The sequence below is a fragment of the Brassica oleracea genome, chromosome C9 (assembly GCF_000695525.1).
Source record: "Brassica oleracea var. oleracea cultivar TO1000 chromosome C9, BOL, whole genome shotgun sequence".
Lineage (NCBI taxonomy): Eukaryota > Viridiplantae > Streptophyta > Magnoliopsida > Brassicales > Brassicaceae > Brassica > Brassica oleracea.
In genome coordinates, this window is record NC_027756.1 from 8,600,419 (window position 1) to 8,613,606 (window position 13,188).

At 32.5% G+C, this 13,188-nt stretch overlaps 1 protein-coding gene, 1 long non-coding RNA gene and 1 pseudogene across 2 annotated transcripts; all 3 read right to left on the reverse strand.

Moving 5' to 3' along the window:
• Positions 1–2,880: 2,880 nt before the first annotated feature.
• On the reverse strand, positions 2,881–7,117 carry LOC106314256 (annotated as a pseudogene).
• Positions 7,118–7,459: 342 nt separating this feature from the next.
• On the reverse strand, positions 7,460–8,888 carry LOC106315849. The gene is made up of 3 exons (XM_013753677.1): positions 8,500–8,888; positions 8,140–8,237; positions 7,460–7,789 (listed from the first exon to the last, which is right to left on the reverse strand). The coding sequence occupies exons 1-3, from the start codon at positions 8,741–8,743 to the stop codon at positions 7,736–7,738; spliced, it is 396 nt and encodes a 131-aa protein (XP_013609131.1). The 5' UTR covers positions 8,744–8,888; the 3' UTR covers positions 7,460–7,735.
• Positions 8,889–9,894: 1,006 nt separating this feature from the next.
• On the reverse strand, positions 9,895–13,188 carry LOC106316910. The gene is made up of 3 exons (XR_001265004.1): positions 12,850–13,188; positions 12,543–12,677; positions 9,895–10,399 (listed from the first exon to the last, which is right to left on the reverse strand). It is a non-coding gene; the product is annotated as an uncharacterized LOC106316910 (long non-coding RNA).

Sequence of the window (13,188 nt, forward strand, 5' to 3'; positions counted from 1 at the left end):
GATCAACAGAGAAAAAAGTATAAACCATTTGGGTTTCAATGTTGACGATCTGGTTATGAATTAATAATTTGGTGTTAGGGTTATACGTTGTTACCTTTTCATCAAAGTGATACCCATGAATTATATGTTCTTCTTAACGTTAGGTGAATCCTAGAATCGGAGAAAACGACCAACAATCTCCTGAGAAGAGCGACCAAGTCCAAGATCCTAAATCTGGCCGACGTTACAACAACTGGAGCAGAGATAACATCACCAACAGACAGTCATCTTCAAATAAATGGCTAATGATTTCAACCGGGAGATTGTCAGAATGAGGATATGATTCAGATTCGAAACCAAAAAAAAAAACTCAGATTCAGACAAGAACTAACGTACATATTCAATAGCGGATGCATCGATCTTAACCTTACATCGCTTGGTAGGGCGTGGAGATGATGAAGACGGTTCAGGGGATGAAGAAGAAGAACAGAAACGCTTGGAAAGCGGAAAAGTTACGACTTGTCTAAACCATATCTCGTGATATCTTAAATATCAGAGAGATTTTATGTTATTGTGGGACCCACGAACATAAAGGAGCTGGTGACGTGGATGGTCTCATGAGAGAGCAAAAACTGTCCTATTATAATATAGATTTGAGTATTACTATAAACCCATCCTGATCAGTTTTTCAATTGGGTTCAGGATTAGATTTCAGATTCAGTTTTTGTTTTGTCAGGCCTATTAAACCTCAATGAGTTAATAACCACCACACAGCGACAAAGTTCAGTTTTTAAGATTTACTTGAAATTTTACCGCAGTTTGTTTGTCTATAAAACTTTAATATTAAATATAACTTAAATCTTAGAATTTTTTTATGTTTTATATTATATCATTTTTTTGAAAGATTATTATTTTTGTTCGAAATATCATTACTTTCTATTATAATATATATATTATCTTAAACACATTAGATGTTTCTATTAATCTTTAGTAATCATATTTAAATCTTTCTTAATATTTAAAATACTCTACATTTAATAAAATATAAATGTCTTCTATTATCTAATGTATATTATATATTTAAATCTTTTTAAATTATTTGATGAAGTATAGGTAAATAACCTTTGCTTCATATAAATATATAATTTTATAAATGTGTAATAATTTTGAATATTTAAATCTGTAAATATTGATAACCAATAAAAATGATTTAGTAATTATTTAAGTTTTGAAGCCATCAGTTATTTTTAATATTAAAACTGTAAATCTGTAGTAGATTTCAATATGAACGATTCCATTTTTAGTTAGTTACTACGTAAAAGTACTTTGAATAGATTTCATTACACACATGCAGATATATTAGTGTTTGGTAATATGTAAAAAGATTACAACCTAGGAATATTGTTAACCTTTAGACGGTAGAAAAGTGAGAAGTAAATTAGAATTTTTTTTAAAAAATTGTACAAAAGTTCCAATGCATTGACTGGTGATGCTTTAACCTTTTGATCTTTATACATATTTATTTCATATAACACTATAAATAAACGATGGACAAATCGAACGATATATTAAATTATTAATAGATTCGAGGTAACAATTTAAAAAAAGTCTTTGTAATTTGATTTACTGAGTGTAATCAATAGCTCTAAACAGCTTATAAATTTATAATTTTCATCTTATAATTTTGTAACTAAAATATATTAAAGCTTATTTCCATTTTATATTGACATATATGATTTTTAAAAATTTTAACACTTTTAATATTTAATTTTTTTCTTTATGTTAGTTGAAATTTTGTAATAATTTAATATTTATTAAAATATTATATGTTAATTTTAAAATAATTAAAAATATTTGAGATGAATCTTTAATATTAATAAATACATAAATATAAATAATGGTGAAAATATTGAATAAAGAATTAATTAAAAATTAATTGTGATTAAGTTATTCATTTATCTTGTTTTTTTTAAGTTTTAAATTTACAAATAATTAAATTTGTTTTAATTTTGAAATCAGCTAATATCTTTTTTTTACTGACACTGCGCAACCCGCTATTTCTATATGTATATTTTATTATTTTGTTTTGTTATGAAAAAGTGAGTATTTTGTTCCAGTAAAAGTGATTCTATTTTTAGATTATATGCTTATTTTAAAAGAAATTGTTGGATTGAATGTTTAAATTTGATTGATCTATGTGAATTTTGAAAAAGCATAAAATGTTTATCTTTTTTTTTTTGTTCAAATCATGAATTTTTTATCTATAAATAAAACATTGGGGGCAACAGTTTTGTTGATTAAAAGAATTGTAACTCTTATTTTTTAACTAATTTGTTTCTGAAGTTTATGTTGATTAATACAGTTAGTTTTTATTGAGAGTTTATAGTTGTTAGCTTCATACAGTTATATACTTCGCCAATCTATTATTTATTTTTTCTACCAATCCGAATTGTGGAAATTCATTATGGTAAAAGTCATTTTTGGCTTTCACCAGACGGAACTGACACAGATGACCATTTTAGAAGCTAATATCTCCGATGCGTCCACACATTCAAAAGCACTACTTACTCTGGCAGTATACCATAAGTTAAGGACTTTAGAGCCTTGTCTGAGTTTGGTTCCATAGATTCGTGGACTAAAATAGAACAGCCTGTCTTCTTCCACAGAGGTCAGCATTCTTGATACCAGCTTAAAGTGATCAGGTTCGATGGGTTTATGATTATATGTAAACCTAGTTGCTTGTTGATCAGTATGGAAGAAGTTGAACGCCCATCTCCTTCTATCTTTTTGGATAGTCTCTTCTAATTATATTGACACCTGAATACTATATTTGAGAGTATGTGATCGCCTTATTTGCTTTCTTGAAACTGATTTCCTTCCCCCGTTGCTAATATGTTCTCATCATCTGCAAGTATTTGAACACTACTTGTTAAACATAAAATATGAAGCAGAGTAATTCTGCAATCTTTATGGATAGGACACTGTATAAGAGTTACCTTTCTGATGAGAACCAAACGGAAGAGGAAAAAGCTACCCCTTGGCTGCTGAAACTTAGGCCGTTAACAAAACCTGTAAGAACCCAAAACATTACAAACTTCATAAGGCAAGATAAATTGCATTAGATTTCATGAGAAATAAGCAAGTTTGAAGAGCATACAGATATTGGAGCAATGGAACACTACATGAAGCCTTATCTTGAGTTTGGTTTCCATCCCTTTCTTTGCCACAAAATATCTGAAAAATATTGCAATGGCTGTTTCCACCTTCTATAGTTAGCTGTTGCAACAAAAGGCAATCAATGTTGATACGTGAATGAGCTATTGGTTTTTGTTTTAAGTAGTTGAGAGAGCCAATACAAACCATGAGGAACACGAAAACCATTAGAAGTATGAAAGTGGTGTAGTTCTTTTTCTTTAGGCAGTTATTGAGCCACTGATTACACCAAACATCCAAAGAGATAGAGCTTATGGATAACCAAACAAACAAAACAACAGAGTTTCAGATTCGAGAGTTAAACCACCAAACCTTACCCTGCAACTGTGAGCAAACCTTCAACACACCGTTTACATGGCCTGACACTGCGTTTTAACTTAAATAAAACACAAAGAAACCGTCTTGAGAAGTCAAACTTTCATAACAAAAGTGGTTCTGAAAAAAGCCAAACCTCTAAATCACAACGTGAGGCAATAAAAGATATAATCTTCCTCCTCATTAGGATCTGGTGTAACAGCATGATCTTTCATGGTGAAATAGTCCCACAGACACACACACCAGTCACTGCGTTATAAGAAAAAATTACTAATATATATCCAAGACTACTGACGCTAAAATTGAATTAGGAATAGCATATCAAAGTATATCTTCCAATCTATCTAACAAAACCAATTCAGAGAGACGGACCATTTGTTACAGGTGCTGTTTCCAGGACAGAAGGGAGCATACCTGATAATCAGAAAGACCCGTTCGTTAAGTTTTTCAGACACATTATCATTGCAGAGAAAGACGGATGTGTTTCAAGCGATTATCAAGACGGCGCTGAAGCAGGCGGTGTCAGGATTCCATGTCACCAATTCTGTTCGTTCACCATATTTGATGAAGTTCTGTACGGATCTTAACGTCAAACTTAGAATCTGAACAAAGTGGCTACGATTATGCCGAGATATCATTGAGATTCGTCTTTAGAGATTTGGTGGTGAAGGGGTTTATATAACGTGAAAAACAAAGGAGTTGGAACGATAACGTCTCTTCTGATACCATGAGTAAAAACACAATTGAATGATCGAGAGTGGATGAGATATTCAGGGATGCGAAACGGTGACGACGAAGTGGAAGAGGCGGAGTTGATCTCCGCTTCCGTTGAAGACTAGAATGGAGAGGTGTGTTTGAAATTGGTCATATGAGCCTAGACGAATGGCTCAGTTTTTTTGTACTGATTGAAGCAAATATGACATGGCAAAATTAAAACCATTTTATTGGCTGATTTTTTAGTCCGACATGGACATGCTCTACTTTGAGCATATCTTCCTTTTAGTATTGATTCGACTTGCAAAAAAAAGAAGCTACAAAATTTCATGAACGCACAAACTCAAAAAAAAACAATTTTTGCTCACCAAAGATGGCTGCAAAATGAATTCTTTTGTATAAACCTTTTTTGTGTAAATCATCACCCATTCCACAACGACCGTTCTTTTCTCCATTAGCGACTCAAAGAACTCACCACATAGTTTCTGAAGAGGCGGGAAATTTAGCGTAGAACCGCTGAATATAGTTTCCCACGGTCTCTCTGACGATACAAAAGGTGTTGCCAACGACTCAACACTCTCCGTTCTTTTCTTGTCATAATCCGGCAACTGTCCGTACAGCGACGTGTACCCAAAATCTCCTAAAAATATTGAGACTTTCTCTATTAATATAACATCAATAAAAGGACGTTAGAAAGACTTTGTTACCTGTCTCCTCGTCACCAGCAAGACCCTCAGCGCTACGCTCATGTCTCATCGCTACTGGGATCGAAAACAACATACTCACGGCTCCCATTTACATAAGCAAGACGAAGCTGAGACTTGTCGTCTCCTTCAAGAAGTGAGATTGATCCTCCCTCAGCCTGCGAGTTAGATTATATTTCATTTTAGTCTCTCATTTAAACGGATGAACCATTACTTTTTTTTTGTGTCAGACCTTCATTACAGTCCATATAGATACATGGTTAGGATCTGATCCGTTGAACAAGAGAATGGCACCATCTCTACCGCGGAACATATTCTTCTTTTTTTAAGTTTCTGGGATCAGAGCCAAGACAGCAAAAGCTGATGAATCCACCGCAGATGTGACAGCTGCAGGACGAGAAGAAACCATTTACTAAGCTAAAACACAACAAGAACTTTGTGTAGGACCTTAATTTACAAAGGGACACGGTCTGAATAATTGTAAGATAGATTATAAAGAACATTGAATAAATACAAAAATACTGTGAATCAAACGAACTGGACAAAGAGTTTTTGCAGAGTCGAGACTTAGGAATCTCTTTCCTTAACTTAAAAAACGTCTCGTAGTGTAACGGTTATATGGCGATTAGAATCCCAGGATAAAACTGCATCTTTCTTCTATTCACATCACTTGAACAAGAAGTCTAGCAAACCTTCATTCCATGTGTACTTTCATTGACAAATGAAAAAAAAAAGAGAAGAAATGGAGGAGATTGTTATTATTCACTATTTCTTAGTGGAATGAAAGGGGTATTATATAGTCTAGGAAAAAGCTAAAAATGTTTTTGGTCTTAGTGGAGATAAATATTGCATTAATTTTTGGTATTAAACATAAAATTAATCACAAAATTAAAGAGATTTTTTACTTTGGTGACCAAGACTAATTCTTAACAAGAATTAATGACTTTTGACCAAGTTTTATTCTCTAAAAGACTTGTTTATATTTCTAATTAAGTTTTTGTTTATGTAGTGATAAATTACATAAAATAAAACTTTTATATAGAAATATAGGTTGTTGGATCATGATCCATGTATCCGAACCATTATCTAAACCGAACTCAAGTCCGAATTTACATTAACTCAACTTGGTGCGCACGCTTGGTTTAGTATAAATTCACATTTCTCTATAATTGTCTAAGGTTATCAACCTTGTTAGACTTGTCCACACCGTCAATTTTGTGCTATTAAAGCAACAATCTTAAGACAAACATTTCTCGTTCAAACAAACTTCAATTATAACATATGTATTAAAACTGAGTTCCAACACTTTCTAGGAGAAGTTTTGAAGACTTACCTTCTATGCGTAATCCATATGAGCATGATAAGGATTGCTTTGATGTATTCCAAACGGAGAGTTCAGGTTTCGTAAGATGGGATGCAGCAACAAGGAACTCAGACTTTTCAGCGAAACAGAGCTTTGTGATTGGCTGTATAGTATATTGAAAGATCAAAAAACATCATCAGTCTTTATGCAATATATCCCTATACTTTTTAATTTTTTCCCATAGTTCTTTTTACCGCAAGAGTCGCTCCTAAAACAGACAAGAGAATGTTCTTGTCCGGGTTCCAAAGGGTAATAACATTCTCAGCCGCAACAGCTAGAACAGTGCCATCCCCAGAAAAAAGCTGCAGCTGTCATCAGCGTTGAAGCTCACTCAAAAGAGAAGGAATGACCTAGAGAACATAGAACATAGAACATAGAGTAATCAACTTTACTATCACAAAAGGGGTTATAAATGCCAAAGTAATCAACTTTGTTACTTAACATAGAGTAAATGGGAACTCGAGCATCAACGGTTTTCAAAAGCTCAGGCCCTGAGAAGTCCCAGTGACGAACTGTACCGTCGAGAGAGGCGGTCCAGCAGTAACAGAAGATCTTTTGAGCAGCGTTCGAAGCAGGAACAACAATGAGAGTGGTCACTGCAGCTGTGTGACCTTCAAGCGCAGTAATCTAAACAAAAAAAAAGAGAAAAAGAGAATAAAAGATTCGAGTAGAAAAAATAATGACAAGATTTTTCGAAGAAAAATGGTAACTTTAAGCCAGTGGCGGCGCTGAAAACGGAGACAGTGTTCCCAGTGCAGACAAGGAGCTTCTTTGCGTCGTTGGAGAACGAAGGAGGTGATGTTACGTAGCTGCTACCGCCGCGAATCATGGTTTTTGAAAATTAATTTATTTGGGGATACTCTTAACTCAGGGAGAAATATTGGCTTATTGCCTGACTGTCCTGGCGACATGTGTGAATTGGTTACAGTTAGGCCTTTCATAACTATCAGTCTACCAGTAATCATCTTTCCTTGACGAGCAGCTTGGTTTTAGGCTACATATGAGTGGGATGTCTTCTTGTAATACCATAGATAAAAAATAATAATTTCATCCCCTGCACAAATAAATATTTTGTTTATCTATGAAAGTTCTAATTTGGGTTTAGGCTACATGTGAGTGTTTATTTTCTTTTATTCATCCTTTATAACAGTTTCTAAATTAAGACACAAAATATATAAATTATAATACAGTATAACGGATAGGGTAAACAATAACCAATGTGACTAAACTTACAACAAACCAAATGATCAGTGCAACTCCATTTTCCTTTGGAGATTTCACCACTAATACATGAAAAAAAACTACCAAGAACTCTCAAATATACCAAAACAAATCTATCATCTGAATAAAACTTTCGTCAGGACTCGAACGTTTTTTGTTTCTCTCTCAGATAAACAGGTTTGGGAAACTAGCCAAGGGGACAAGAAGTGGGGATATACATTGTTGCTTATACGCTTTGTACTTTCCCGGGCATCTCCTTGGCTTCCACACTCTTCATTTCCTGCGTTTTATTTACAAAAGAAGACAAAAGATGAGAAACACATGAAATAAATCAATCGACACTTTTATGTTTCACTATTGGGTGACGACCACGCTTTAAATCACGGGAACGTAAGTGTTGTCCCTTCCATAGCCTGTGTTCATTTAGCTTAGAAGCAAAACAAGAAGTAAAGAGTAAAAAACAAAAACACTTTCAAACTAGCTTTGCAACAAAGTTTGCCCAAAGTGAACAATGGGAGTTAATATGGATAGGAACTAGTAGTACGCAAGAATGAAGAAACTTAACATACCAAGAATCAAAATTAAACAATTAAACGCCCTTAATATATGGAAGAATTAAGGAACACTTACAGATCCTTTGCCTTCATAGTACTCGTCCAAAGCCCACTGGTACTTAGATTGGTTTAACCCAAACCATCTCACCAAATGATCATCCACGCTTGAGTGTGCTGTCGTAAAATAATTCAGCACAAACACAGAACAATGTCAAAGTTAAAATCTTTTCATTGCTTGTTAGGACCAAACAACAGAAACCGTATGAAAATCCACAATTCATTGTACATTAGAAATATAGTCTCCATTTAAATCTACTTTCCAAAAATAGAATCTTTAGATCAATTTCTTCATCAATCAATCAGAAGAAAAAGGCTATCTCAAAAATCAAGATCCGAAATGAGAAACCTTTATCCTCAGATTTCTCTCGTTCCGTACCATTTTGAACCTTTGTGACGGCGTTTTTGAAGAACCCTAAAACTGAGCCGTCCTGCTCAGAGGAAGCCACCGATTTAAACTGCTGCGGAGGAGGAAGAACCGGCGGTTGAACGATGGGCTTCTGAGACACGGCGGAAGGAGATTCAGGTGGTTTTGGAGTCGCCGGGGGAGTCATGAAGACAGTGTACGGCCCGATTTTGCCGATGACAGGCGGAGGTGTTGATGGGTCTCTGTTGATCGGCATTTTGAGACGAAAATGAAGGAAGTTTCTCGGACAAGAATCTGGAAAAGAAGAAGGAGATGTGGAAGTTGCAGAGGGTGAAAGTGAAGGACGGTGGATATGTAAGAGAATCCGTGAGGTTTTGGTTCGTCCAATCTTATGTGCTTCAAGTGTAAATGTCCTTTACTTTTTCACACTCACCAAAGAGTCCGAAGTCACAGTTCATGTCTTTTTTTCCTCCGAATCTTTTTATTTTGTTTTTGATAAAACTGAGTTTTTTTTTTGGATTTTTAATGTTAAAACCATTCAATTAAGTTTGTTTCGTTAAACCTCCAAGTATTAAATCCTCGCATGTCATAATTACTATTAATACCTGTAAATCTTTAGTTTATGGATTTATACATTAAGTAAACAAGTTAAAGGGTTTTACCATTAAAAATCAACAAAATAATAACATTATCTAAAAATTAGTAACTTTAATTTTCAAAATTAGCATTTTTAAAAATTTATGTAAATATATGAGTCTGATTTGTTTTAAAATCAACATTATATATGTATAAATTAAAAAAAAGTAAAAACCCAAAAAATATAATAAAATTATTTAAAGATTTACCTGTAATAAAATTATTAAAAGATTAAAAATGTAAAAAACAAGAAAATATAATAAAAATTATATCTTATCTAATAAAAATGTAATAATAAATATTTAGATAATTTTTATTATATTTTCTGGGTTTTTACATTTTTAATTTATACATATATAATGTTGATGTTAAAAACACATCAAACTCATATATTTACAACAAAAAAATTAAAAATGCTAATTTTGAAAATTCAAGTTACTAATTCTTAGATAATATTATAATATTTTGAATTTTTTTATTTTTTAGATTTTTAATGGTAAAACCCCTCGACTATGTTTAGTTAATGTAGAAACTCATGAACTAAATATTTACCGGTAGTATTGGTAATTATTATCTGTTAGGGTTTAATTCATTAAATAAAGTTAGTTTAGGGGTTTTTCGTTAAATATTTAGTTTGAGAGTTTTTACCCAAAACAAACTTAGTTGAGGTGTTTTAACGTTAAAAATCTTTTTTTAAAGATGTGTTTTCTTTTAGATTTTTCGTCGTTATTATAAACTAAAAGCAAATAATCCAGAACATGGTATACTTTCAAAATATCCGGTTATTTGATATGCATCTCACCTATCTAGAATAACCAGATGATTAAAAGATAATCATGATTAAAAATAAATATCCAGAAAATAGTTTATGTATCTGCATTGTGAATGTATATAAAAAACTGAATAATACATAGATAATCCGGAGTATGACAGGTAATATCCAGAACATGGTTTATGTATCTCTAATGTGAATGAATATTAGAACCGGATAATCAATCCATTATAGGTTAGAGTTAAATTAATACAAAATATGAAGTACTATGTACTTGGGGATATTAACGGGATATTACATAATTAATCTGGATATAACTTGCTAGTTAATTTGGATAAAATTTGAAGATTTGTAGATTGGCCAAGCTAAGCAAGTTGCAAAATGACTTTGTGATCACGATTGAGTTTTATGGATCCAACCTCGTCAGCATATTTCAAGCTTCTTTAGCTTCTCTGTGTTGCGGTTCCCATCATAATCAGCAGCAACCTCATAGCATTCTTAAACCTCCAGACAAAACAGTGTATGTTTCAAAGAAAGTAAGTCTTGAATATGAAATGTTCCAATGCATGGTGTGCTATGTTATGCAGGCTTTCACTGTAACGTCTACATTAAGAACTTCTAAATGCAAAAAGATGAAAGGATAATAAGAAGAACGAACAGATGAAAACAATTGCGTAGTGATGTTAAACAAGCTAGTTCACAAAATTTGACTTTTCTGATAGATACCAATTTTGAAATGTAACTCCAAACTTGGCAGCAACTAAACTTTCGAAGAATGTCCTAATAAAATAAAGTTACAGAGATTCTTGGATTTACACCATTCATCATATGAGTCATAAAAACCATGCTTATGTTTCTGCATAAAAGAAATAAAAGATTCTTTAAGAAGGAAAAAAATTCAAACTTTGAAATGTAAAACCAAACTTGAAGATGGAGAGAAATGCGAACCGTCATTTTGCAACTGGCCCGTGGTTTAAAACAAGATCTAACTTGATAAGGAAAAGACTTTATGCAATGAAATGTTGTAGAAGCAAAAATGTCAGATTCACTCATGACGAAGTAAGAGCAGAATACTCAATGATCAGAACCAAATTTCATGGAAGCATCTTTGAATAATGTCAAATTCAACGAGAGGGATAGAGAGAGAATGAGAGAGAGAAGGAGTGAAGTTTTTTGGGATAATAATGGTCAAAGAAAAACTTTTGCAGTCATGGTTTTAGGTGGCTTAGGCCATTATCCCTGAAACCATTAAAGGTTTTCTTAAAAAAAAAAGAAAAAATAATAATTAAAAGTAACATCAATCGCGGACCGTCACGTATTAATGAGACTCGCGAACAGTGCAAAAACCCTTACAAATTCGGTTCTTATTTTGGACTTTCTAAAACCGATTCTTAACATTTTGGTGGAGCCCTCATTAAAAAGGCACTAAAAACCTCTTTAAAACCTATCGATAATGATGGCTTTAGACCATCTCCAATGTATTCTTCTATTTTTACTTCTAAAATAGAGCATCTCTAAAATAGAGATGAGTTTCTCTCCAATCTATTTCTCTATTTTTGCCTCTATGAAGGAATATTCTCAAAAGATTCTATTTTAATTTTACAAAAGATACATTTTGTTTATAAAAGTTGATAACTAACCCTATTTATTTTTAACTTTTAAAATATTTTCATAAACTAAAGTTTTGTTAAAGGACTATTATGTAAATAAAAAATGTTATTATACTCTTACAAAAAATGTATTTCTCTATAAATATAATTATTTTGGTTATAAACTATAAAAATTTGAAAGTTAAAGGACTATTTTGAAAATAAAAAAGTATGACTCTATAATAGAGGAATGCTATTTTTTCCTCTAATAGCAATCTCTATTTTAGAGGTTGAAATAGAGATGGGATGAAACACTTTTACCTCTATTATAGCATATAGAGGTGAAAATAGCTAGGGGTTGGAGATGCTCTATAATTTACACCAAAGTAGCAACTCTATTATAGCGTAATTTTTGCTCAAATGGTGTTACTCTATAATAGAGTGAAATAAAGAGGAATGTCACTTTTCCACTCCAAATGTAGAGTAAAGTATGATATTCCTCTATATAACTATATTTCACTTCATAATAGAGTAACTCACCATTAGAGCAAAATTACAATATAATAGAGTTACTCTATTTTGGTGTAAATTATAGAGAAAAAAATAGAGTTTCGTTGGAGATGCCCAAAAAAGCTATGTCATTATTACAGATATCACAATCTCAGAAATAGGTGCAGAGGTAGAGGTAAAATTTGAGATTATGAATTAATAACAGTGATCACGAGCTACTTCTCCATACACTGCAATTATCTTTCTCAATTACTCAAAAAACCAAAATTTTATGTTTCACTTATAAAATAATAGCCATGAAGGTATAACCATACCGTGTCATCTTATCTGGTAAATTAACCTCGGGTATGATAATGTCGTCATTTTGGTTAGTCACTGTTTCAAATAATTTTATAAGCATAAACATGTTTAGCTCGCCATCTAGTTTATATATATATCTCACCGGAACAATCTTCTTTCATTGAACGGATCTAAAATCTTGAAAAAAACTGAGAAGGAGAAATATAATAGAAAAAAATTAGGTAACATAAAAGATGATTTTCACATACCTATGTGATATGGTGAAATCCACAATAGCTAGTAAGCAATTAAAATTGTGCCTCAGTAGCCTAGACAAATCAAACACAAACGTATGAAGAGCTTAAAACCCCAAATCCTTAACCCCAGCCATAAGCTTTCTAAACCTGCAAAAGATCACAAACATTGAATTTTAATTAGAAAAATGAACAACCAAAATCATAATACAAAATATGAATTCATGAGAAAGAGGATCAAAATAGTTTTTCTGCATATAAAAACAATATCGGTGAGACAGTAAAACTGTAGAGTAACCGATAGACCCAGTCCAGAACTCACCGAGAGCTCGAGAACCGGTAAATCAAAGCCTAGAGGATGACCACGAGGGAAGAAGGATCAACCCGAAGAACATAGATTCTTAATGGTGGATGATGATGAACATGATGATCAGAGATTTAGGTTTTAGAAGATTGTTTTAATGTTTGATTGATTGATTCCCGTAAAAGGGCAAATCATACATATAAGTGTTTCTAATAAACCAAAACAGATAAACCGAATTGATAAATGCAATTACTAAACCATATTGAAATACTAAATCGGACAGCTATATTCCTGTCACAATCGGGAAAACGAAAAAAAGGATCAAAGTATGGCTTCAGAGATTATTAAAAGTAACAA